We start from the raw sequence: 27,598 nt of genomic DNA on the forward strand, positions 1-27,598 counted from the left end.
TAAATTTTTTTTCAAGAAAAACTCAGCCTATACATCTTTATCCTATCACGCCATTGATATTTTACAAATAAAAATTATTATTGGATTATTCGGGACACTGAATCCAATTTTTCACCGCGATAAGTTGAACAAAGAAAAAAAAATCTCAATATTCCTATCGAATTTAGATCGAACGAGAAGCATTATTAAATTTAAAATATATATATATAATTAATTTACATCACACAGTTCAATACACAATTTCCCCGTCCGATAAATAGATAAATAAACCGTTCTTGTTCGTGTATCGATAACAATTGGGAATCGAGGATCCTCATGAAACAAAAAAACAACTGCAACTGTAGAACTATTCGAGTATAGAATTGTAAACGACCTGCCCAATTCCATACTTCGTTAGCTTCCATTTGTATTGTTTGCTGTTCATTCACCAATGTTACATTCGTAATTTTTTTTATACAGAATAATAAAAATACCTATTGATATTTCATGAACATGCTCCTCCAAACAATTTGCATTGAATACAATGATTTATTCAACTAATTATCAAAACTGAATACAACAATTTTTACCATGTTTTCAACTCCCGATAAATTAGAATTCCGAGAACAATGAAATAACCACCAGAATTGATAGGTTGAATTTACAATTGGAAAACGGAAACACAAAGTTGTAATCGAATTCAGTCCCTCGCGAGACAATGCTGCAATTGGACATTTCGGATGGGTAAAGGTTATCGACCCCAAAATAACCACCGATGATAAATTGATAACGATAGTGCTCTCTATTTCTCCCCCTTGACAGATTAAATCCGAAATGTGAACTTTGTTCTTCATTTTTCTTTACTGAAAGTAATCCACAACAATGGCAGAGAATCTGAACTCGTGCGGGATTCGAACACGTGAGGGACATTATGTCGAGGAAAAACGAGAGGAAAAAACGGCAGAGGCTGAGAAAACGACTACTCTCTTTCGGTAAAAAAAAAAAGGAAAAAAAAAGAAAAATCTTTGAGTGGTGGTGGTGGTGCGTGTGCGTTGGTCTCTTTTCGTCTGGAATTAAGTAGAGCTCGAGGGAGTCGACTGGGTCAACGACCCCACTGGTTTTCAAACTATTGCTGGGTCCAACCTGTTTTTCCGCCGGCCTAAAAACACCCAATGCCCATTTCCCCTCTGCGGCTGCACCGCCAAAGAAAAATTGGAATTCCGTGGACGGTCTGGGGGCTTCAAGAAATTTGGGTGACAGCTGCGTGTGAACTTTCAATTTGATAAATTCTGAATCAATTCGAGATATCAGATCGTTTCAAGAATTTGTTGTAACTTTATAAAATTCGAGAGGGTTTTATGTTTTGTCTTTACAAGCATTCAATTTTCACCTGAATTTTCGAAATTTTTTGATTACTTCAAACATATTAAAATTCACAAGTTACGAAATATATTATTTAACTTACATGAATTATTCATAACATGTATAAATTTCAATAGTTTCAAATAGACATGTAATAAAAATGTCAAAATCCAAATTCCAAATAAATCATGAAAATCAAGCACCAAAACTACCAAAATATTCCTAATCATCGCTGAATAATTCACCTGAATTCCCTAGTACATCAGCATGACCATCGAATAACAAGAAAATCAATAAATCTGGCACTTTCAACGACTCAATCTCCCCAAAGTTCACCGATATATGTAGACATCAACTAATCCCCACCTCCCCCTAGGAAAATTTCCTCTCTGTGATATCTACCTCGAAAATTAAATTCACAAATAACCGGAGATTCCTTCTCACCTTCACCAACAGCCAGTTTAAAAGAAAAATCAAAATTAATTAAAGTTGGGAATAAGGGTAGTGAATACCCCGGAAGACTGTCCAAGACGTGGATTCCTCACGGCAAATGGAGCGTGACCAAATGGCTCGGGAGAGCGGCCAGTTGACTGCAAAAAACCCGTGTGAAATTGAAGAAGAGAATTATTACCCCGCTCAATCCCTGTTATTCCGTATTAAACTAAATTCCTGAAACTCCGCATTTTCAAAGAAAAAAAAAAATATATATATATATCCATCCACCCCAGTCATTGGTTCCACCAAACGCCGAATTTTAACGACTGGACAAAACGAGCGAATCGCGCCAATTTTCGGTGGTTTGTACTCGAAACCCTTTTCGAAGAATATACCCCATAAAATTCCGTAGATGTAGCCAGCCAACGCACATGTAAACAGGTAAACAACTCTCCGAGAGTGGAAAAAAATACACCAGAGTGCAGTGCAATGTGATGTTAGGGTACGACGCGTCAGAAACCACGGGGGAGCCTTAAATGGTTTTCGTGGTGTGCCACAATGTTAGTGCATAACGGTATGAATACCAGGGACAGGTGGATAAACAGAAAAGTCACTGGCATCGTTGAAGACAGCCCACCAAGTACTCTATTCGTCATTGGCACGTGACATTAAATCCAAAATGATTCTGAAGAAATTGTATTTCAGACAATTTAACGCGTGAAAAATACACTTGACTTTCCTTGCTGGGTGATTCAAATGACTATTGCCATTTCAATTCGAAACGTTTCGGAATTATGTTTTTTTTTCTCTCTCTCTCTCACTGCCGGGGCAATTTCTATCATCTGTCGTTTGAATTTTATTATTCTGTTGCTGAGTGCACGTGGAAGAATAAAATTGAAGTGAGAGAAATTTCCCGAGGCGAGAATACGGAATTCAGAGCTAGGTAAGCACTGAAACAATTGTTTTTTTTATTATTTTACAAGATTGATTTAATTTTCAGTTATTTAAACATTTTTATCGCACCCCATTTTCATTGACGGAATATTGATTCCTGAATATTCATGCGGATGTCTCCTACATTCCCACAATTATAACTGACATTTATTTATGATTGGCGCATGCCATTACCCCGGAAAAATTGTTCGTCCCTGATTTCTTCTATTTGAAATAAACACGTCATTGTTCAATAACCTCATCATTCCCATGACGACAAGAGCCAATGCTCGCATTATCACAAATCATTTTCAATAGTTTTTATTGGAGTGAAATTTGGGGTATACAGAACGAAATTTTGGGCATACATTAGACCTCTAGAGATCGAAATGTGGGATAATAACAATCAACCACCTTTTAGGTCAAATTTTGTTGGAAAAATTAGACTTGGGGGGGCTAATTTTTATGATAGAGCTAACCCTCGTCCCTCATTTGACCCCTGGAGGTCTAATTTTTCCCCAAAATTTCTTTGGGTCTATATTTTCGAAAATAAGAAATCCAACTGGAATTTAACATTCTCTCATCTATGAATTACTACCCAGCAGTCTACCCCCCCTCCCCCACACCAAGCGATAGTAATAATAATAAAAGTGCTATCAAAAAAGCGATAAAACAGAATTTGACAGAAAGAAGAGTCATACGAAGGCTAGAGGTACATAAACAATGTACAACGGTCTCGCATTCCGGCTTCACCTACGGTTCAATGAGTTCGATTCATCGATACGTCCTGTTGCGCAATTTCGATATTTTCCACCACCATAAAGATTCAAACAAATCACTGAAATAAAAATCTAAAAAATATTCAGGTTACGAAATAAATGCTACGGAGGATGTTTTCCGTTTTGTAGAACGAATACACGAGAAATTGGAACGCAAGAACTTGTATCCGGTTCGTGGAGCGCTCATGAGGCCGCGCTCGGTTGCCTCGTGCCTCGTGTCTGTCCGTTGAGAGCTCCGTTATAATGTTCTATTCACCACATATTTTTAAAATACAAATAAACCAAAAATATCAATTTATTGAGAATCTCGAGATTTTTAATTCATCGACGTAGTCATATTTTTACGGTAATTCAATTTACCCATGTTTTTTTTATAAAATTAGATATTCAATGAGGGCATTTTTCTTCACTAATGAGCCTCCACTCGGTGAAAGTTTGCATTCATTAGGGGATAATGGAAATACCATGAATTAATGAATAGTTGTAAGGGAAGTTGACGGAAAATTGACTGGGGGTCACCGAAAAATAATTTCATTCTCGGTAAACGAGAAATATTCCCGTTGAGCCAATTATTTCGTAATCATTGGCAAGAAAAGTTGTACATGTACATTAAAAAAAAAATGAGTTCAGTAAAAAACGGTTTTCCACCTAAGAATATTGGCTCGAGTGAAATAGATTTTCAGGGGTTTTAATGAATTTGACAAAAACAAATTCAATATTATTCTGAATTTTTTTTTGTCGTGACCATTACAAATATCCCATCAAAAAAATCCCATGAGGGAAAGAAAGAAAAAAAATCTTTTAACTAGAATTCCGTTAAATATTCCTCAAATTATCGCTTTTACTCTCACGCAATGTTACTCCTCTGATAATCCCCCCCCCCCAATCAACTGTTTCCGCGCCCCTTGATTTTTCTAATTTTATAACAAAAATAAAAATAAAAATGTCCATAAATTTAGAGAGAAACGAATACTCGGGTGCGACTTTGCGCCTCGTTGTTATCGATTTGACCATCGACCCGTGACGATTTCGTGCATGAACGGATCCTCGTTTAGTATCCCCTGGCCTCTGTACTTGGGCCTCTATAACCATCGACAATGTACATATGTACGACGGCCCCGGTGTCATCGTATCACCGTTCGTAAATCGGAAACCCATTAAACCCATCGGCATTTGCACAATGAGACGTACTTGATTTTTATTATTTATTTACTGCATTTATTTACAATTCAGTACGCATTTTAAATATATAAACGAAGGTCATCCATTCATTTACCCATCGCATAATTATAATCCACATGCATCAGCATGTAATTTATTATTTTTAAATGTTGGAAATTGTTATCAGCTCTTAAACGTTAAAAGTCTTATTGACGATATTCAAGTATTTCTTAACTATTCGTTATTTAGAAATAAATCAGTAAAATAGTCTAGACCCTCAGACCCTTCCACATCTCAAAATGCTGTACATACACACGGTACATTACCTATTACCACCAACCCCCAACATCCCTCATCCCCCAAAACCTGGCCTCAACTAAACGACAATTTCTCCTCAGGTGTTCCCTGATAAAATCACAATAAAATCCAGCCCACGATTTTCTTCACCACCGAAAGAAAGAGGGGGACCAATCGAGAAGGTCGAGAAAGTAGAAAACCTTTTTCCGTTCGATAATAACAATCTCCCAAGAGTAAGAGAAACGATCGATACTAGAATAGAGTCACCGACCGGCAAATGATTTGTTGATACTTCCCCAGTTCCCGGAAAAGTCTTCCCAAAATGAGAAACCGAGTGAAAACAGCCCACATAGATCGAGCTATTTATTCTCAGAAGCGTGAGTCGCTTGTTTTCGTCTCGACGTTCGTCCTGCCTCGATATTCCTCACACCAATGAATTTACTAAGAAAAAAAAAAAACATACCTGAAGATCGGGGCAGTTGTTATCCCTATGACTTGCAGCACGAATAACACCAGATCGCCAGCCCCACTCACTTATTTTATTCACTTTGAGCTTGCTGAAGCCACTCACTGATAGGAACCTCTTTCCCACAATTTCTTCCCTAAACTTGTACGCCATATTAATCGTACTGCACTACAAACACCTCTCTACTGATCATCAACACGACACTGTTATAATCCTGACGGTTTCATTGGTCAATCCGGTGAGTTTAGGAAAGCCAGCCACCATGTCTGAGACGCTAAGAAACGATTCCCGCCAACTGAAGTTATTTTATTCTCCTTCCGTGGGGAGATGTTTCCCGGAGAGAGACTGTTCTGCCTCACGTGACGAGGCCTTACCACGTACACAAAAAAAAAAAAAAATACACTCGTCTATCGCCAAAATTCCCTCCTCAATTTTCCCTGTTTCACCGTTTCTTTCGCCCCCCTTTTCACTCACTCCCTTTTCCGCGAATCCACAGGAGATAAAAACAAAAACATCACGGTTTCATAACAACTCGCACGAACAATTGACGAATAAAAACTTATCGTTGTTTATTCGTTTATTCACACTGTTGAGCAGTTTGTTCTTTCGATTTTATTAGTTTGCCGTGGTTAAATTCACTGGTGGAATTGTTTTTTCACGGGTAAAACGACACAGGTGTAGCGTCCGATGGATCGCGGAGGAACACACATGACCGCTTAGCAATATCGCGTAGCGCGCACTGCGGCCTAAACAGGCTGGGAGGCCTTCCCGACCTCCCGTTGGCTGCGCCCCACCCCCGCCGACGCTTGGGGTGGGGAAAGTCAGCGTTATGTGGCGCGGATACTACACACAGCGGTAGACGAGGATTTATCGACCCGTAACTTACGCGTTCAGCACTGATTTCTGGATTGTTTTTCTGGTTTTCGGGGGACATTTTTGTTTAGATTTTGATTGGTCGAGATACGAGGGAATTGGCGAATTTGTGAGGCGAATTGGTCGTGAAATATCAGTGAGAACTGAGATTTTCCAACGACGAGGGGCCAATTCTTGTTCGCTCTTGAGATATCGCGAGGGAAAAGTGTTGACGTGAAGGGGAATTTATTCGAGAATTTTCAGAGAAATAATTGCTGGGATTTTTAGGATTATTTTTTTAGAGAGCCGGAGGGGTTGAGCGGGGTGAGGAAGTGACAAGTAAGGTCAGGGAGACCTTCTGCGGGGGGAGGGCAATTTTTTGAGGAGTTTTGAATGGGTCAATTATTTTTCCGTTGTTCTAATGCTAGCTGCTAGAGCACTGGACTCACTGCTTATTTTTGTTTTCCCGCCTTTTTCGTATTGAGAGGAATTATGGCAAATTCCAGGACGTAGGGTGAGCAACTTAGAATTTTTGTCGATTCTTTACTCAGATTAACGATTTTTTGGATTAGTTTTATTTTTAAGAGAACCTAACTTGAATTTAATCGTGGAAAAAAATTGTTTGTTAATTATCTGAAGAAAAAATTACTTCTCTCCAAATTTTCTATTTTTTCACTCAGTACTTAGGGATTTATGCTTCCAAACAATTTTTCGTCAACAATTAATTGTTATTTAATTCACGTTTGGAATTCTCCGTCACTTTGTCGTCTTAATTCTCCCAAAAACAATTGGTTTTTGGCCGTGTCATAACCCCAATTCGTCACGTTAATAAAATAAAATATTTTATCAAATGTTCATTCGTACTCACCTCCTCCCAATCCTCAGTCGACTACTCGTTGAATTATTAATTTTTAAATGTTCTCTGGAAACCCAATCCATTGGCTCTCAATCCATTTAATTGCGTTGATTTGTCGAATATCTTCTCCATGTCCTCTGAATTTCGAACAAAGAAAATATCTCGCTCACCAAATCATAATAAAAATAAAAGTGTCTCAGTGTAAACAACTGAATAAACAACCAACCTCTTGTCATCCTTGAGCCCCTCTCAATTTATCATTCAAAATCAGATCGATAAGCATTCAGCACTTTTACCTGTAGCCTCTCCTAACAACTTAAAATTGTCTTCTTCTAAAATATAATTTACGCAGTCCGCCATCACGATTATGACTGAAAAAAAAAACAAAAATGGTTCTCGTGTCTTTCTTCTGTTGAAAATCAAAAGTTTTTTTTTCCTGAAGTGATGGCACATCAAAAAGTATATTCGTATTACACCTCACTTGTCTCAACACTTTTAATAAAAAAAAGGAACCAATGAACATTTTCAGTCCCCAAAAAATCGGCCCCCACCGAGTCCCCAGTTCTCTTCGTCCCTGAAAAAATCACGTGACCAAAACACGCTGTGACGTCAGAGGCGCAGCACCAGCCAGCTGCCAGTTCAACATGGCCGATCAGTGAGTTTGGCTGTGTTACGTTCTCACGTCCGCTTTGTTAACATCACATCATTTTTTTTACACCAACAATCGTGTTTATTTTATGTTTATCGTAATCAACTAACATGATATCATCGATAATATCGCGTCTGGTAATGTGAGTATTATTTCCCAATTTATAACTGAAATCCAAAGCTAAAAATGTCGTATTCCTGCCCCTCGAAGCGAATAACGAGCCCTACACATTACAAAATGGGGTTGTAAAATAATGATTCCCTATTTTCCGCCAAAATTGGTATTTTTCATCAACGGCGAAGAGAAAACTGTCAATTTTTCGTTCCCAGGGAGTTGGCAAAGTCCTGGAAAATGATGAAACAATGTTAGCTTCAACAATTTTTCCTCGCCAGCTTATTTGAAATTTTTACAGAATAAATCTCCGAACAATGGGGTGTCTAGTGAATATTGTGTTGACCAAGTCATCAAGAATTATCCGAATGAAAGGACAAAGAAGTGAATTAAGCTCAGTGTTGTGACTCAAGAGTGAGTGGAAAAGGAAAAATCGATTGCGAAGGGGAGGAAATATCTTCTGCGTCTCAGTAAACACGATAAACAACATTGTCGAGTGCTCAATAGCTCGAAAAATCCGGCATTACTGTCAATGTCAGGGTGCCTGATGAGGTAATGCTAATCATCCATCCAGCCTTCATATCATTCTATCTCCCCGACAGGAGGGATAGAAACAAAGAGAGTCTCTGAAGCGTGATAATTACATGTGCTCAAGTGAAAGTGCAACGAGTTTTATCATGAAGAATCCCTGGAGTCAGTGTTGCGCAGTGAAAAGAGAGGAACGAGTAACGAAGGCCTCACTTACGTCCTAACCCAACCTGAGACAGTGGATTGAATACAACGTTGTGTCAGGTCTCCTCAGCATTGCAAAACACCAAACAAACGATTCACTGTTGACGAGACGTTACATTCACTCGGTGGGATTAAAGGTCTGAGTCGTTTATTGTAACATCTCTGCTGGCACAAAGGAATCCTGGGAGTCTTCGCAAGGATTGTTATTCAATATTTTCCTTTATGTCGTTTGATCGAATGGGAATTTCGATGTTTATTTCGTGGCATTCGAGAGAGAATGTGAGGAATCGTCCAAGAGAATCGCGATTGAAGACATAAATCACAGGAAATCATTATAATTATTGGGCAAGAATCTAATAAGCGTATGACGAAATTTTCAAGCAAAACTGGGTTGATCATGACTTGGAATTATTTGTAGGCTCCCACATCGCCTTGAATACAATCTTTCGTCACTTTCAGGTTTGTATAAAATTGGGAATGACTCTCAAACATAAGGACGAAAATTTATTTAATTGCATTCTTTTTAAAATAATTTAAAAGCAAATTTTCTCGAAGTGAGAGAGTATTTATTGTTTTAAAATATTTCTACACCACTAATCCCTTTATTTCTAAATGTGCCTGAATTTTGGCGATTTTAAGCAGTAAAATCATCAAATATAACTACAATGAATTGATTGTGCTCATCCCCAGATCTTTCTTGATAAAAATGGTAGTCATCTAGGTCGACCTTGTTCTTCTTAATTCACCCGTTGCCGAATAAGGCCTATCATTAGGCACTAAAACCCGAGGTCCGGTCGTCTAAAAATAACGAGAACAGTCTTGGCCTCAAAGGAGAACACGGCACGATTGGCACGCGTCTTTAGAAAGTCACTGAGAACAGAGGTGGATAGGGGATTCCCTTTATGGTGATGAACGGCTTTTCAAATTTGGCTGTACACTTTTGGAATTCGTATCGAGTTGAGCTGTTCTGGTGGAGGAAATAGTTGTTCGTCTCTAGTTGCATAATTGAATGAGGTCTGGTGAGCCACTTCCATTGAATTATGAAAAAAATCTAGGCATTTATCGAACAAAGAAACCGATCAGACGAACCGACCGTATGCGTCTGTTGTTTTCCTTTTTAAAAACCCAACGATATCTCGAGCACAGGCGTCAGCTGATCGTCTACGTCACGTCGGGTTGCTGCACTCTCCCAACGCATGCACTGTATCTCTTTCTCTCTCTCTCCCTTGCCTACCTTCATGCCATCGTTATCTCGATTTCGCCTTTTTTGTTTGACATTCCCCTTCTCCACGGTGTACACGCGTCTCCGGTTGTGAACGCACGCCTTCCGTGCGGAGCGGACACCCGACCCAGCCTTGGCACTCCATGACTCATGGGTACTGGCAATAAACACGCGGCTTGGTTTATTATAAACTGGAACGGTGAAAACGAGATCGAGGAGAATGGGAAGGAAAAAATAATTGCTTTTTTTTTAGTTTTTCGAAATGAAGGCAAATTGTGCAAAAGTACTGGGCATTGTGAGGCGAATGGCAGAAAAAATGATTCTCTGGGCAATGTGTAGGCGGAATGGAGCACTCGGAGATGTGTTGATGGTCCCAGTAACCTCGTAACGACAATGCACTCGTTGGATCAATGCCTGGATGGCAACAGCAGAGAGCCCCAACGCCACTTAGAGATTGAGGAAAATCTCTATTCCCCCTTTTCTTGCTCTCTCATCGTCCTCTTACCCTCGTTCATCACGTGAAACTCGCTTTCTCATGCTTCGGGGGATCGATTTGGCCCGCAACCGTAGTCGAATCTCCCTGCGTTGAGATCTGCGGATGAATTTCACCCTTGAGGGAAGATGGGTGACCTCAATTCGATGGGAAAATCGATGCTCGTTAGAAGGGATCCGAGGTTAATTTTTTTTTAAAGAAATTTGGAGTAGTTTTGGGGGGAAAGATCATTCGGGTTTGATTACTACTGTAAAATTTATAGAAGAGGACATTGAGATGAATGTAGCTTTTATTTTCAATTATTCAACTGTTATTATTATCTGTGGATAATGGAAAAATAGATTCGTATTTTTTTTATTTGATCACTGTAAATTTACATTTTTATGGTACAATAATTGGAAAAATATATATATTTACTCGATTCAAATATAGAACCAGGTTTTTTAATCAACAAAAAGAGGAAAATACCCAGTACTATTCCCTCTGTTTCTCATTAAAAATAATGCAAATGAAGAGCATTGATTAATCCCCTAGAATATCTCAAACCTCCAACTCCGAAAAATAATCAAGCACAAAGTATTGTTTCGATATCCCCCACGTCAGAGGAAGAGAGATCATCGACCCCCAGCATAAAGCACACGAACTATTGGTTATATTTGCGTGAATACGAAAAGTCACGATAACTGGAGTCTCGAGGCATACCCACATTTGTAGCACGCGAACGTGACAAGGACTTTGAGTGGCATTTATCCCCGAATGGAAATTAATGTGATAACAATTTTTAAACCATCTCTCCCTCTCAGTAATTATTTACATGAAAATTTTCCTGCGAATGAAGGAAATAAATGCTTTCCACCAATGATGTTCATTCTCTCAACGATCAAGGCAGAGGAACATAAAAATTCAATACGCGATCGACAACCCGTCGAGAGAGTGATGACTCTCTCGTGCATCGTCGCTGGGAAGAGGTGTAAATAAAAAGAGAAAATATGAGAGAGAGGGAGATGAAAATAATCTACAGTGCGTCACATTGCCGTGGCATTTGAGGTCGCGTGGGAGGGTAGCTTTGAAATCTTTTATAGCCATTGGATTTCCCAACGACTCACGCACATCTATACAGATGCATTGTGCATGCGACCTATCACTCCTGAAGAATTGCACCGTCGACTTGTATTATTTTTCCGGTGGACAGGGAAATAAAAGAGAACGAAAATAATTTTTCACTGTGTTAAATGGCCTTTGTTCGTATTTTCGTGGAATTTCTCGGTGTTTTTTTTCACAAAAAATGGTCCAAAAAACAGCGGGGTTTCAGGACAGCTCCTTGCGAGAAAATTAATACCTTTTTTTTGTTGACGATAGAAATTCGAATTTATTTTTTCTCTGTTGAGTTGAATAAAAGTTAAAAATGTGGGTTAAAGGTTTTATAACATTTTTCATGATATATTTATGAAGAGGCAATGTTAAAAAAAACTTTTGACACAGTTTTGGTGGAAAATTGACAGTGAAAAATATTTGAAACGGTTTTCACTGACTACTTAAAAGCTTGTGTCAAAGCCGGCGATCGATCTCGCTACTTTTATTTCAGATAGATAAACACGGCCTTTGTCCTCATTTTTGTGTATTTGTATTTCTGTCTTCAACAATTTTTTTTATCCAGAATAGTTGGTTTTCAGCTCCCAATTTTGGCTTAAAAAATTGATAATTTGAAGGTTCTCTTGCAAATTAAAATTCACTTACCGAAAATTCGCTCGCATTTTGCTCTCAACAATATCTAAGGGTCGAAAACAAATCAATCTTCCATGGAAGACTCAACAATACCTGTTGATTTCAATCTGCAGGAAATAATTCATCAACTGTTCACGAAAATTCAGGTTTCCTAAAAAACATACAACGAAAAATGTGTGATAGAGAAATATAAAAAAATATGACAGTCCAGTTGAAAATAAGCCCATGAGAAATACCTAAATTATTTTTCCTGGTGAATATTTTCAATATGAAAAACAATTAATAGAAAAGCCCACGCTAACTGGAACTAGTGACGTCTCCGTCTCCGTCACTATCACATTCTTTCGTCGTTAGGCACCAAGATCATATAGACCCCAACGTTTTAAATATAAATTCGAGTGTAAGAGTGGACCAGGCTCTAGTCTTGGCGTCGCGACGCTTCGCGAAACACCCAGGAGTGCATTGAGTCGTACCTCCAGACATCAGTGTGCCATTAAAATTTATAAAAAATCCCTCCTTATCAACACAAACACCATTCCAATGTCTATTTGATGTGTACATAACTGTGAAGTGAAACTACCAAATGGTCTCGTGATCGGTTGGAAAAATAAATACACCTCGAGACACGAGTCAGTGCAAAGGACCCAAGAACAATAAATAATAATAATATATTATTCAAAGGAATGTCATCACCTGTGCCCCACGAAATACGAATAACCGTCTTTCTCCAGGACGGCGTCGTTGTCATTCACATATGAGTCATCCAGTCAAGAGCCCACAAAACAGCCATTCAACAATTGCCTTTGAGTCGAACAAATATCTACCTGATAATAAATAGCCCCCAAAGAACTTTGAAAAGTGGTCGTTGAACCTAGCGTGACCATACACAAAGACGTCAGCTACAAAGGAGGCAATCGAGCGTGCAAACGAAACTGGTTGAGAGGAAAGAAAATTGAATAAAAAAAAAATTGACTCTAATTGGAACAACGAGAGAAAGTGAATTGATTCAAAAATAGTGGTCGATTGCAAAACGAGGAGCTCAACGAGACTCAGAACTTGGTCAACGACCTCATCATTGGGAGCAATTGAGACCAATGGTGAAGAATCTCCAACAGATTTCCTCAATACATCAAAATTCTTGGTGAACCAGTCAACATGGCGTGCTTCAGCCCACCAAATCATCGGAGTGCACCTGTGATTGCTCCAACTGCTGAAAGATACTCCAGGAATTATCATGCACCGGTGTTCAGGCAGGTCACCGTTGTCAATACAGCATCAGTGAAACACTTGCCAGCGCCGATTAAAATTGTATCCAAGTAGATGATAAGTTCTACATTCATGAAATTAACTGATATTTTTTCATGACGTCAAAAAATTCTGTGGTTAACCCTGAGTAATCGGCCAAGAGGAAAGATTGAAGTAAAAAATTGGATCCAATTGGGAGCGACGAGAGAAAGTGAATGGATTTAAAAATTGTGGTCGATTGTAAAACGACGAGATCAACGAGGGTTGGAACTTGGTCAACGACCTGATCATTCTGGGGAATTGAGGCCTAAGGTGAAGCACCTTCAGTCAATTTCTTCTGAACTTGATGATTCTTGAAAAAATCTTCAACACTGCCTTCAAAGGTTCCTCCACGAGCTGACGTGACGTGTTTCGAACCCCAAATCATGAGAGTGCAAGAAGGACTGCGCCAATTGCTGCCGGAAGCTCGATCACCAAGCTTTGACATCGAAGGTGATATTAAGGTTTTTCTCATTGTCAAAGCTTCGAGATCTCCAGCTGGGTTGGGCCCGTAATGATCTACGATGGCCAGCGGTGGGTGGTAAACTGTAATGAATTCATGACTCGAAGGGTTCTGGGTTTTCTCCCCAGGGCTGTCTAAGGGCCCGGTGGAGATCCTATCGTCACATTGAAAATTGTTAATAACCCGTATTTAAAAGCTTCACTATTGTCAGTACTGCCTTTGTAAAATATTATTTATTAAATCTCCATAAATGCTTTTTGTAACAACTGTCCGTTTCTCATATTCCTAAAAATGTAGTTTCTACGTTAAACGTTTGTTATTCATTTTATTTCGTCGTCCTTTACGCCCCAGCAGATTCTCCCATTACACAATGATTCGAATTACATCACAGAAGTCCCCAAGAGGAATATGGTAATGCAGCAATTCGAGCGTACTCAATCATTTTGATTATTTCCAATTGCAAAGTGATGACTGACGCTTATTCTGGCAGCTCCTCTCGTTCGTGTCGTTCACTTTGACTTTTGGAAGACATCCAGGGGTGAACACTCATCGACCAGTCCTTGAAGTTTTTTAAATTTGAGTCAATCGTCGATTTTTGCTGGAGCTCGTTGATCTTGACCGCAGGGTAGAGACACGCGTGGAGAAAATACATGATTAGAGATTGAAAGTGATCATTCGTAAGCACGAAACGTCTCTGTGTCCTCGTCATTATCATATGCTTCCCAGACAGAATACAATTTAGGGTTTTATGACGGGAAAAGCAAGTATTAAATGATACCAATGACCATATTTTTCGATGCTATTCGGATTACTCGGCTGCGTACCTATTCTTACATAATTTATTACACCCGACATTGACAATAATCCTCAAATTACCTGGTAACGTTGAGGGCCTGGGTAACTGCGGAGCCTTCCTGTAAATTCAATCGACAATTGCTGTCCAACGCCAGTCGTCTGTGTCACCTCGGACGTTCATCATCTCGTGATAGTAGTGTCAGGTTATTTTTGGATCTTCAATACAGTGAATTTGAATCTTTAATCCTTTGTGATAAACCGTTTTTCATCGTTCTAATTTGAAGATGAATACAGATTTTCGGAATTCCAACAACAGCTGCTCCTGAGTGTCAACTGTCGTGAATTTCAATTCATAATAGACCAAAATAATTCAGGGAATTTCGCATTCATCTTGTAAATTCCACAAAGTTTATGTTCTTTCATTCTCTGTAGTGAAGTTCAACATCATATCCAACTGAATTACCAGTGCGTTGAGAATTCCAAACAACAGTTGTCGAAGTGTCGTTTTCAAACCAAAATTTTATTGAAAATTCTCGAAATTAACAGCTCCACATCAATTTCACAACTGTCTTGCCACAAACCCTACGGTGAAAATAAACAAAAAATCTAGCTGTGAAGTGCGGCAGGAGTCCCCGGAAGGGGTCACACACCAGATCCCATCGTGGTACCCGGCTTTGCGCAAAAATAGCGCGTGCAGTTGGTCGTCAGAGCTGACGAACGCAGCACTGGAGTACGAATACGAACGACTGCGCAGAAAGCAGCAAAACAAAAAACGTCATAATTTCGGTGACAACTTCAAAGTATTTTCTTCCCGGGTTGCAGCATTGAGGGGGGCAATTACGATATCCAAGAGACCGCTGAAGTGATGATGGCTAAGGAGCGCGTGATGCGGACGAAGGGACGAACTTATCCCGATGGATTGTCAACGACTACCGACGACTGTCGCTCCCTTATTGATGTGTGTGAAGTGGACACACGTTACGATTATACCACTGACGTTGAAGATATGACGGTGTCAATGGCACGGAGAATGAGCATAACTCGTATATTGGCACGAAAATCAGCCGCCTGGGCTCGTTATTCACTTCAGAAATTACCTATTCGATTGACCCTGGGGAGTCTGGGAGTTTTGACTGTCGCTCTTGCCATTGTAATGCCCCGTGCATTCACTTACATTGTGGTCTATCCAATTTTCAGACTGGTCTTTGGGACACTTTATCCGGCTTATGCGTCTTACAAAGCTGTTCGTACCAAGAACGTTAAAGAATATGTGAGTAACAGTCCATCATTGTTTCCTCTATCCATTAAAAATCTTATTCCCTATTTTGCTATCTTCGTGAACGTCGTTTGAGTATGATCTAAACAATAATTACATTCCCAAAAGACTCGAATGATATTTAAGTAAATAATCGTCTGACGTGAATCGTCAAATGTGCAAGGGATTAATTCAGTCTTATTTTTTTTTTATTTTACGCAGGTAAAATGGATGATGTACTGGATCGTATTTGCCCTATTCACCTGTGCCGAAACTTTCACAGACGTATTTTTCAGTTTCTGGTAAGAATAATAACTCATTTCTCCCTGCATGTAAAATACTTGTGAATAGAATAGCTGCATTATACGTTGATTATATTCCCATCCCACCGTCAAGTCTTTCGGGTTCATGTAAATCTCGTACCTCTAGGGAATACCAACATGTCTAATTTTGGACGGGGGCGAGACAGAATATTGGCTTGGAGTTTATACTGCTTCCGTTGATTCTCATCCAATGTAACGGACATAAATTTATATAAATGGGTAGAATATTGATTTAAAGACTATTGAAAAGTCACTTTGGATTTTCATACTTCATGAGTCTTAAAATATCCATTTGACAAGTTGATGGAAAATCTTTCGTCGTTCACACTGTTTAAATTTGCAGACGAAATTAGGGGGGCACTTCAGGCACTTCAATCTCAATTTGAACCATTTCATGATTCCTGTCAGAATTTCGTTGAAAATTAAGGGCTAATTGCACGTGAATTTTGAAATTGAACTTCCAATGAATTTCCAGTGGCAGAAAATTTATGGAATTCGAGGTTGAAATTTTCAATTTGATTCAATCATTTTCTCATTATGTTGCAGGTTTCCATTCTACTACGAAATCAAGATAATTCTAGTTCTCTGGCTTCTAAGCCCAGCAACAAAGGGTTCAAGTATTCTCTACCGACGTTTTGTACATCCAGCATTGATAAGACGTGAAGCTGAAATTGATGATGCCCTAGCGAGGGCAACTGAGCAAGGCTACACAGCTGTCCTTCATCTCGGCACAAAAGGTGTCAATTATGCTACAACAGTACTGATGCAGACGGCGATTAAGGTAGATAATTTCCAATCACCCTGATTTTCTCTATACAATGTAATGCGTGATTTTCTTGCTAGAATAGCAACAGATAGCACGCAATCAGCTTTTCCCACAATTCATATTGTTTACATTTATGTTTTTTGTTTTTTTCTTTTAATTCATCCCCGCATTCCTATTAAAACCAAACAAATCATCGCCGATCATCGCAATCAATTAACAAAAACAATCATGGTTAACTCGCTTGATTGATGGACCATCCTCACAATTAACGCAAAATTAAACAAAAAAAATCAAGAATTTGCCGAATGCACTGCTGAACCCTCAAAGCACGAGTTCACCAGAGAGCCAATCAGACTCGGCGATTTCTAGTTTAGTCAACCGTACATCACCGATGAAAAGCGAAACGAGGACGGACCCCGTGGACAATACGTCTGGTCATCAACAAAGTAAAAGTGGTAAAGGCACGGATACCAATGACAGCCCAGTGATTGTTATCGAGCCGTCATCCGACGAGGACAGCCACGACCACTTCATTTTCCAGGAAGATGAGACACCGATTTTCGAGGATTTCAAAGCACCCGAGAAGCCGAAGAAGACGGTTCGTGCTTCGCGTCGTAAAGCAAAAAAATCACTCAAGAAAGATCTGCGATATTTCGACACTGAGTGCAGTGATGCCTCCGATGCTTAATCAAATATCGATTTGATGACACGTTAATTCTAATGAGGCGACAAAATTTTTATCGATTCGAAGACTCAGAGGGATCATTCGTCTGTTCAGTGCGGCTGAACTGCATTCGAAGGGTCTTTTATCTCTTTTAATGGATTTCTGTACCATTGATGAGAAATAAATAGGATAGGAGTGATTATAAAAAATATAGAAGAATTGTTGGCAGTCATTAAATCATTAAATCATAAGACTGAGACAAGAGTAAATGCATTGATCAATATTGTCAAATTACTGTGGAATTAATTAGTCTCGTGGAAGATGTTACATTCTTAAAATTAATTTGTTTTGAATTAATGAATGTAATCATGAATCATTGTGCCACTGAGTGCCTTTTGTAACTCAATGTGATAGACGCTTTTCTGAATAATCATCACATTACGATAGCTGATAATTGATGTCACAATTGTTACCACTTAAAATTTTTCATACGAATTAAATTATCAGTTCTCTTTTTTCTCTCATCTGTAATTTATAATACTGGATTGTTGAGTAATTAAAGTATGTAATAGGTTTTTATAATCCAAAGATAATTACATTATCGAATTATAATATAATATACAAGAATAAATCTACTTTTAATGTCATTACGAGTGAACTTTGTCTTCATCATATTGCTTAATGCTTCAATTACCCTATTATTCAGCTACTTACCTTATTACATAATTACTTTTTTATGAAATTAAGCCTGATACATGAAGCACTGTAACTAGATGGACCTGGTACATACAGAATTAGATAGAGATTATAAAAACACTGGTATCCCAGCTGCAGATTGAAATATGCACCAATTATAAAAAAAAGCACTCACACCTAGAGAAGTTACCAATTCTAATGCGCGCCTGGTGATGGCAGATAACTCATTAACATTTTTAGTTCGTTGGTAAGACTTTATTTTATTTCAGTTTCAATTATTTCATTCGTTCAAATTCATTTGGAATTTTTAATCTATATTTTTTCCTCCACCTCAGCCCTACGATCACAAATACAGTTCAAAGTACAATTAAAAAAAATCATAGTAGTAATTAATTTTATTTGAAGCAAAAAAATAAATACGACTGACTTAATAGTGACTTCTGGAGCTGGAGGTGGTCAAGAAAAAAAATTACGCGCGCGAAAAAATTATACAAATGAAATTGAAGGCTTTACTTGAAAATTCTGAGGGATTTCTATTGATGTCTTTAGCTTTCAAACATTCAACGGAATATTTCCGGCCTTTTGTTAGTAAAAAAATTAAATAGAATCAGAAATGACCAGAAGAAATCCGGTAGAGTTTTCGGTGGAGTTTGTTCAGTTTTTATTTTTTTTTTCGTGCATGTATTCTGTTGATTCATCAACGAATGGGCAAGATTTTCATTCGGATAATTGACGAATGCCTGTGGAATTTTTCAGGGTGGAGGTGGATTAGTACAGCAGCTAAAAAAGAGCTACAGTCTGAGCGATTTGACGGGTGAAAAGGAGGATGAAAATAGAAATACATCAGCGATGCATGACGAGACAGACATGACAGGTACACAGCGAAAATCGCTCGGGTTCATCGGCTGACGAGAAATTTATAACAGGGGGGAGATTAATTATTCTTGGGGGTTTTTTTTTTCAGTGGAACCTCGTCGGAGAGAGAATACAGGGAGACGTGGATACAGTCCCAGGAGGACACAATCGAATTGTAATAGAGTGGAGATGTACTTTTCGGAGGTGGATGTTGATGTCAGACAGCCGAGGCCTAGAGATCCAATAGCTAGTTTAACGTAAGTCCTTTGGAGAAGGGGGGGGGGGTGAGGAGAAGTAAAAAAAGAGCTTCTGAAGTCTGTAGATATATTCTTGGTAGGAAAAAAATTAGGACGATTTAATATGATAATTTCATTCGATTAAAATTAATTCATAACTAATTCTGCTGAGTCAAATAAACAGATGCCTCAGGAACATTGCAAATCAACTTCTAGACTTGAATAATTTCTGAGGAAAATTTTACAGTTTAATAAATGAATAAAAAATAGTATATTTTTTCATTAATAATAAATTTTATCCTGCACAGGAATATTAGGTCATCCGACGACATATCCAGTGGCTATAGCAGCGGTGAAGCTCTCCAAAGTCATCGCATGACCTCTCACACTGAATCACTCCTCAGGACATCGAGTGTAGGTGCGAGGACGAGATCATCAAAACCCCGAGCAGCAACGAAAAAAGCCCCAGAGGTTGGTGAACAAAAATTTCCTCAATTCCCTCCTCACCCTGCCCTCAATTTACTCCCCCAACTCTGCGTTTGCGTCCGGAGAAATTGAATGATTGAGACGTATAGTCACTGAAATTTCTAGAATTTGAAGGATGAAGAGGAAAATTGGGAGTTGGCGTCGGGGTCCAATCATTTACCCCTGACACTGTCCGAAATAAGTGCCAAACAAGCTCTGGAGCTTTTATTCCTCCTCACCCGAGTAAACATCCCCTATAGTCGATCAGAGCCAAAACTGACTGAAATACACGAAAACCAGACTGACACTAAATGCGAGGAGATGTTTTGTGACGCCTCATCATCAGAGGGTGTCACAATTCACAAGGAGATGTCAGAAATTCCGCAAATCGATTTCGAAATGACTGAGAACCCTGTGAAGCTCGTGAACCCCTCTAGAAATTCTCCAGAGGTGTCAGACTGTCTCGAAGAAACTGCCAGACAGCTGAGCCAGATAGACATGACGAAAATAACGGAAGAGATATGTCAGGAGAAAATGTCAGAGCTTAAAAGGCTCCTTAGTGATGCCCACAGCGCTGTATCGAGTCTCGCGAATTCCCAAGAAGATTTGAGAATTGAATCCAAAGCCGATTCCGCAGCAATAGAAAGCCCTGATGCCAATACTGTGGACATATGGACAACCCCAAAAACCTCGCGAAGTAATTCCGAGAGTCACGACAGAGCGGGGAAATACAACAAGAAGCCAGCGCCGAGGGCACCAGTTGCACACCCCAACGACCATCGGGACGAAGTGGAGGCACAGCCCCTTAAGGCAACTCTTGTCCTCAAGCCCGGTACCGTAAAGACCCTCACACATATCGATAGTGCAGTGAAAAGTATCCCTGCTAATCCTGCATCCCCATTAAGTACTAAAAAAAAGGGAAAAGTTAAAGATGGCTTCTCGAAGTTCCTGACTATCCCCAAGAATTTATTTCACACAACTTTCCACAAGGATCAGCGAGACGATGATACCAGCTCTGTGTCGACGAGATCGAGATCGACGAGTCTCGATCTGCACGATGATAGATTTAATATGAACGATGGCACGAGGATTCACGAGTCGAGTGAAAAAAACGCACGCGATGGGGCTTTGTCTGGTTCGTTGGGTTCATATCAGGAATTGCGTGAGAGTGAAGTTAATGAAAAAAACCTGCAGGTGGAACGCACGTTGCCGTCTTCATTATTCATACTAATTTCTTCTCTTCGTGTAACTTGTGGATCTGAGGATGTGTTAATTAACTGGTTTCATTGGTTTGGTTTGATCTACGTGTGATAATTATCTGGAGAATGAAAAATTTCGTGGGGAAATTCTTTTGAAGTGTCTGGTTGAATAAAAATATTTTTTTATAGAATTATAAAACATTTATCAATAGAACTTCTCACGAGATTCTTTTCCCCAGTTGTTTTTATCCTCAGGTGGTTTTGACGAAGTTTGTTTAATCGCTATTTTCTAGATTTGGAGCTTCTTGCTATTTCGTTGCTCAAATGATTCCATTTGTCGATTTAAAAACTGTCACATCCAGTCGTTGATGAGTCTCTGTTTTCGGTTTTTAGATCACCAGCTTTGCGACCCTTCCCCGGAGCAAAAAGACAACCACTAAGAAGAAGGTGCCATGAGACATGAAATACGAACCTTACATTAGAGAAGAGAGTGATTTACTCGTACCAGTGTGAGCGATAATTGTCATCGCTCCTGATAATTCATACTCTACGCATTGATGGATCGCACAAAGTATTTCTGTGGGATCAGCTGAATAAACTCGACGGCCAAAAACGCGCAATAAAAGTTCTTTCAATATCACGTCATGACATTTCAGTTTAACGGATTGAGATCAATCATGAAACGTGACGCTTTTTTTATTCATCGGATGTACTATGGATTTTGTTTGAATACTGCGCTTTACCGAATGCTCATGTGTGAGCGAAATCACAATGCTCACATGCAATAGACGCAGTGGAGAGAGAATTATTGGAATGGAGTGGTACTTGTTCTGGTGAACGTGTCGGGACAAGAATTATCTGAGATCCAGTAATTTTCTCAATGTTGCATATCTCTATACCAAAACAATTAATGCTCTGTATTGTAATTTTTAATGGATGTATAGACGACGTCAAGAAACGATGAGGGAATTTTTCAAAAGGAGATTTTATGCTTTTTTGCCTTGGGGATGAACTTACTGCTTTCTAGGGGTTATTTACAAGAGGGGTAGAACACCCCTAGATAGGAATGAAGACACTGTTGAGGAGAATAGGTGTTTCATGAACGTTTTAGGGGAGAAAATCGTAAAGCTTTTGATTTTATTGAAATTTCTGAACTGAAAGATCAAAATTCCTCCATTATTTTCAATTTCTAGTAACATACTCATAATTCAACGCTGAATTCTCCGGAATTTCTCTAATTCCTATAAATCTTTTCATCTTTGACTAAACTAGGTCTTTTTTCGTTAATTTTCCATGGAATTTTCAAAGTCCTTTGATATTTCAGGGGAACTAAACAAGATTTCCAACAGTGCATCATTTTACTAGGCAAAAATATCTAAAATCTGGTCGAAGGTGGATAATACACACCTAGGGTTAGCCCTCATCATTCAATGTACGAAGGTTGATGAAAAATACTTGTGATATGTTAACCGAATCGAGGGATTGATTGGATACTTCATAAAAAACATAGACGAAGTGGAGGCTCTTAGGAATGATTCTAGTCAGCTCGAATTTTTCTAGGATCAGCGAGCAACTAGATAACCGTTATTTCTAAAGAAATATTTACTTGTAAAAATGAACTTCATTGGGAAAACGAAATGTGAGTGACTTAGCGATTTTTTTCCCTTATTCTCATTTCTGACAGATTTTTCTGTATTAAAGATTTTGACGGGCAGTCTGTTAATGACTGCGTGAATTTATTGTGTACATGACAAGTATGATTGATTTATCGGTGAATTTGACGCACAATTTTTATGTTCTCGATCGAATAAATAACTATAGCGGAGGAAAAATTGTTTAAAAGACGTTAAGAGAATTGAGTGTATATATTTTATGTACGTTCTCAATATCGTTTATCCACGTTTAAATGTGAAACATGAACATATTATAGAAGACATATATGAAATGAGAAAGGGTAAAGACAAGTGGGGTAAAACGGACACTTGATTTTTTTTTTAATAATACGTTAAATTGTTACTGCAATGGGATAATTTTTTGTCATGTGCAACTAAAAACTATCTCATTGCATTGTCAAGTGTTAATTTTGTCCTATTTTCTCCCTTTTAATTTGTAAAGTTCGATTTGTTAATTCGTCAATTGATACTTTAGGTCATTAAATGTGATCATGTATTATCTAAACAAATGCTAACTCTCTAATCATCGCCCCAGACGTATCGTTAAACATAGGTATCTGGTAAACATTTTTTATGCATGACTGCAAACTTAGGAGAACGAACTATAGAGTTGTGAAAACTAAAATTAACATTTAATAAAAGGAAGTATTACGAGACTGTAATGATCCTAATTTTTGCGGGGGGATAATTGGAATGTGAAAATTCAATGACGAGTCCTTCGGGCTCCTGGTGCTACCGATACTCGCTTCTTGTTCATTTTTCACGTTTTCATTTTATACATGTATAAATGTTGGCTATTTAGATGCGTTAATGATAATTAATTACGGGGAGATTTAAGAATTGGAATATTGTGAGAGAAGAATTGACATGAGATTTCTGAGGATGTGAGTGAAATGTTGTGTTCTTGGCACTTGTGTATTGAATAAAAAATAGGGAATTATCATCTTTACTTAGGTTGTATTATTTATTACCGGTTTCATTCTTTCAATACATTGACGCCCAACTAGACATTTAATTCCAAAATCATGGATTATTATAAAATAAACACTCACTCAGACCACCTCGTTCTTGCACTAACCTTCACTCCCACTTACATTCACTGTTATCAATGATTTTTTTTGTCTCAAATATTGTGATTTGCTGCATTATCTCATGTCAGCACGTAATATCAAAGTCATTGGATTAACCAAGAGTATTCCAACCACTCCCCTTTATTTAAAAAATCTTATTCTCTGTCTGTAATTTTCAAGGCAAACCCTCTAATTAAAAAAAATGATTTAGTAGAATTCAATGTCTATTGTAGTAAAATATACTTTAAATTTTAAAAGATCATAAAATAAGGAAACTATTCACTACCCACTGAATGGCGAGGACTAGCTGAATCCTCTCAATAGACAAAATCAACTGACAAGGCAAGTATGGAAAACTATTTGTAGGTTATGTTCATCTGTCACGAATATTTTCATCTCCCTCACCGTCAGCTTAATTTGCAGTTATTTTCAAATGCTTGACTGTTGATAATTGACTTCCATTGTCGAACAATGACTCGAAGTCTAGTGATATTGAATAAATTGTGCAGGTAATCCATAAAAATATAAAGGCCACTCAATCGCCTCCATCAACATTTTTTTTTAATTAATTGCCATTATTCGCAGGTTTCACCAATTCACTTCAATCAGACTTACGTCGACAGTCATGAATCCCCTGGTAGCAGTGTGTCAAATGACGTCGATAGCTGACAAAGAGAAGAACTTCGAAGTTGTCAGGAATTTGGTAGTTCAAGCTAAAGAACGCAGAGCCCAAGTATTTACATTTCTAATATTACACACTTGAATAAAATAACATTGTGCATTTCCAATTATTCTTTCTCTCAATCCTACAACATATTTAAATAAATCATTCGCAGATAGCTTTTTTCCCCGAGGCCTGTGACTACCTAGCAGACAATAAAAAAGACATAGTGGCCTTGAGCGAGCCCCTGACAGGCTCCACCGTCTACAAATACAAATCTCTAGCTGCTGAGCATGACATTTGGCTATCATTGGGTGGATTGCATGAACGACAGTCTGAGGATTCCGAAAAAATCTCAAATAGTCATGTTCTGATAAATAATCAAGGGTCCATCGCGGCTGTGTACAGAAAAATTCATTTATTTGACATGGACAATAAAGATACAGGGGTACGATTGATGGAGTCTGATTATGTGGTGCCAGGGGCCAACATAACTCCGCCAGTTTCCACGCCCTTTGGGAAAATTGGACTGAGCATTGTATCCTTTAATTCAATATATTTTTCACTTTGTAGTAATCATTTTACACCTCATCCCTCAATTTTAGAATAATAATTTTTCTAAAAAAAGTTAGTAATGAGGAATGGATCCCAGTAAATGCATGAAAAGCAAAAGAATCCTTAAAAAAAATAAAGTGTTACGATATGCGTTTCCCAGAGTTATCTCTGACCCTGCGAAAATCAGGAGCCGATATTCTGACATTCCCTTCAGCATTCACTTATCAAACCGGTGCAGCACATTGGGAGGTCCTCCTGCGAGCCCGAGCCATCGAGACCCAGTGCTACATCATAGCAGCAGCTCAAACTGGCTCCCACAACAAGAAGCGAACGAGTTGGGGCCACGCAATGGTGACTACACCTTCTTACTTCAAATTTATAAAGTACAGAATCACATCTCTGCTCATTGATATTTTATTGTTCAGATTGTTGACCCCTGGGGTGCCGTCGTTGCACAGTGTGGGGAAAAAACTGGCATTGCAGTGGCTGAAGTCGATTTGAATTTCCTAGAAAATGTTCGTAGGAATATGCCCTGTGAAAATCATCGTAGAACAGACTTGTACCCAACGATGAACGCCTCGACTTGATGGTTATAGCATAAGACAAACAGATTGTTTATAAACATAGGACTTAAATAAAAGTAATTAAATTGTTCTGCGACGAAACTTCATCAAATTAATTCAGGGAAGAGTCTAGTAGTTGAAAACGTATCACGAAAGGGAGAATAAAATTCCTCGATTCAATCATCACTAGTTATTATTCACATTTATACAATAAACATTCACATCTTTGCACATTGATGTTCTATTCCTCAGACTGTTGACCTCTTGGGCCCAGTTATTGCACAGTGTGCAGAAATAGGCATTGCTATTACCGGAATTGATCTAAATTTGTTAGAAATTCTTTGTAGAAATCTGTTCGATGAAAATTATTGTAGAATAAATTTGCAATCACCATGGAGCCCTGGAGCTGATGAACTTACGATAAATAGAATAAAACCATCGTTTTCACTAACGAGAATCAAATAAAATTAATTGAGGATTATTATTGAATTGTGATAACATTACTGGAACTAATTGGGTCAGTTCACTTTACTTTGGTGATAAAGATTTTCGCTAAATTCCCCTCTAGCCTGAATGCCAGACAACTCAAGATCAACACCAGTCAACGCCCAGTTGTGCTCGCATATTTCTAGAGCTTCCCATTCGGCTTTGAAGGCGGCTTTGGGGTCTGGTGGCATTGACATGGCAGCACCGGAGACCTGGTCTTGAAGCAGGCGTGAGGTATCAGCTGCGTTGTTCTCACCCAGGACTAGGGTATAGATCGACCTGAGACCGAAAACGTTGAGGAAGTACCAGGAGGCTGATGATACCCAGGCTGCGTCCAGGGTTTGCAGTTCCACGCCTCGTTGGAGCATGGGTTTGAACCGGAGAGTCAAGGGAAAAGGTACCTTGGCTGAAAGGATTTTTAATTTTTGAGAATGAATTGTAGAAATTGATTAATTCGACTTTGAGGTAAAAACTGTGGAAAATTTCCAACTTCAATTTTCCTTATTCCACGAGAATCTACTTAATGAATTAAAATTCAAGAACAATTTTCAACTTATTAATCAATAGAGTTTAAAAATTGATAACCTACTCGTAACGAAACCAGAGAACATCCAGTTGATCCACCCTCCGATGAGAACCATTGGCAAAACATTGGTGACGTTTCCCTTGAGCATGTCTGTCATCATACTCGGGTCCGTCATGGGATTCTGTGACACTGGTGCACGTTTCTGTGTCTTGAAGTACCCAGTCTCTTCGTTATTGAAGAAGTGACGTCTGACAAGAAACGCTGATTTCGGAATGTACTGACCGTTTTCTCTGAGTAGCCTCGAGCGAATCATCACTTGGCTGACAAAAACAAGGTAATAACACTTTTTAATAATATGATTTCCGTAGAATTATTCTTGAATCAATAAAATTGAATTGCCACTGTAAAAGTTCTAATAGAACACGTAATCAAAGTCAAGTAAACATAACCTGGAAATTACCTGTCTTGCACCTGATGAATTTCCACTTTCTTTTGTGACGCGAGTAAAATTGACACATAATGTCGAATAATCCCGACGAGGAACGTGATGACAACTATCGGAAGGAACACCCATCCTCGAATATTAGGGTCTAGCAATAATTCTGCCATGATGTGAATGTGGCAGTTCCTGGGCTACCGTTCCTACACAACAAATAGAGATTATAGGGGAGATGGCTAACGCTTGTGGATTGGCTTCAACCGCAAAATTTCGTGGCGATGGCGTATGAACTACGCCAGTGAATGTGCCTGTTGGTAAGGCACTACCACGAAGTACGTGGCATACTATTCGGGGCAGCTCATTTGCGATTCAGCAAAAAGGGCCCGGATTTGGGATCACATACGAACTCACAGTGCGTATTTTTTGCCGATCTTTGCACTGAGTTTAAAATGCTTCTTTAGTTTCTCCTTTATTTTTAAATAAATCATTAAAAATCCAAGGTAAGTAGCTACCTGTATGTACCACTGGTGGAACCCCCGGGCTCACAGGGTATCTACAATCAGTCCCATCTG

General features: G+C 38.7%; 4 protein-coding genes across 10 annotated transcripts in view; 2 read left to right on the forward strand and 2 right to left on the reverse strand.

Moving 5' to 3' along the window:
* LOC135168598 (probable JmjC domain-containing histone demethylation protein 2C) overlaps positions 1–6,146 on the reverse strand; it is a 97,723-nt gene extending 91,577 nt beyond the window's left edge. For 2 of the 3 annotated variants that reach the window (XM_064132969.1, XM_064132968.1), the window contains exon 1: positions 5,410–6,145. In XM_064132969.1, the coding sequence (XP_063989039.1) occupies positions 5,410–5,565 (156 nt within the window). In that variant the 5' untranslated portion in view covers positions 5,566–6,145. Of the gene's footprint in view, positions 1–5,409 lie in introns of all 3 variants that reach the window. The other variant, XM_064132970.1, reaches the window with a different exon arrangement.
* A 287-nt stretch (positions 6,147–6,433) lies between these two features.
* Positions 6,434–23,675, forward strand: LOC135168599 (uncharacterized). 3 transcript variants are annotated; one of them, XM_064132972.1, is made up of 9 exons: positions 6,434–6,778; positions 15,417–15,864; positions 16,072–16,151; positions 16,719–16,953; positions 19,055–19,172; positions 19,263–19,410; positions 19,698–19,860; positions 19,981–20,686; positions 21,447–23,675. In XM_064132972.1, the coding sequence occupies exons 2-9, from the start codon at positions 15,460–15,462 to the stop codon at positions 21,491–21,493; spliced, it is 1,902 nt and encodes a 633-aa protein (XP_063989042.1). In that variant the 5' UTR covers positions 6,434–6,778; positions 15,417–15,459; the 3' UTR covers positions 21,494–23,675. The 3 variants fall into 3 exon arrangements, with proteins under 3 accessions (XP_063989042.1, XP_063989041.1, XP_063989043.1); XM_064132971.1 differs by lacking the exon at positions 6,434–6,778 and adding an exon at positions 7,743–7,911; XM_064132973.1 differs by lacking the exon at positions 6,434–6,778 and adding an exon at positions 7,745–7,911 and having other exon boundaries at positions 15,792–15,864.
* Positions 23,676–23,809: 134 nt separating this feature from the next.
* Positions 23,810–25,677, forward strand: LOC135168601 (deaminated glutathione amidase). Of its 3 annotated transcripts, none has more exons than XM_064132974.1 (6): positions 23,810–24,142; positions 24,220–24,305; positions 24,382–24,529; positions 24,633–24,995; positions 25,151–25,363; positions 25,438–25,677. In XM_064132974.1, the coding sequence occupies exons 2-6, from the start codon at positions 24,268–24,270 to the stop codon at positions 25,597–25,599; spliced, it is 924 nt and encodes a 307-aa protein (XP_063989044.1). In that variant the 5' UTR covers positions 23,810–24,142; positions 24,220–24,267; the 3' UTR covers positions 25,600–25,677. The 3 variants fall into 3 exon arrangements, with proteins under 3 accessions (XP_063989044.1, XP_063989045.1, XP_063989047.1); XM_064132975.1 differs by having other exon boundaries at positions 23,810–24,138; XM_064132977.1 differs by lacking the exon at positions 24,220–24,305 and having other exon boundaries at positions 23,810–24,138.
* A 73-nt stretch (positions 25,678–25,750) lies between these two features.
* On the reverse strand, positions 25,751–27,342 carry LOC135168602 (ER membrane protein complex subunit 3). The gene is made up of 3 exons (XM_064132978.1): positions 27,048–27,342; positions 26,651–26,907; positions 25,751–26,467 (listed from the first exon to the last, which is right to left on the reverse strand). The coding sequence occupies exons 1-3, from the start codon at positions 27,194–27,196 to the stop codon at positions 26,094–26,096; spliced, it is 780 nt and encodes a 259-aa protein (XP_063989048.1). The 5' UTR covers positions 27,197–27,342; the 3' UTR covers positions 25,751–26,093.
* Positions 27,343–27,598: the final 256 nt, after the last annotated feature.

Source organism: Diachasmimorpha longicaudata, chromosome 13 (genome assembly GCF_034640455.1).
Source record: "Diachasmimorpha longicaudata isolate KC_UGA_2023 chromosome 13, iyDiaLong2, whole genome shotgun sequence".
Lineage (NCBI taxonomy): Eukaryota > Metazoa > Arthropoda > Insecta > Hymenoptera > Braconidae > Diachasmimorpha > Diachasmimorpha longicaudata.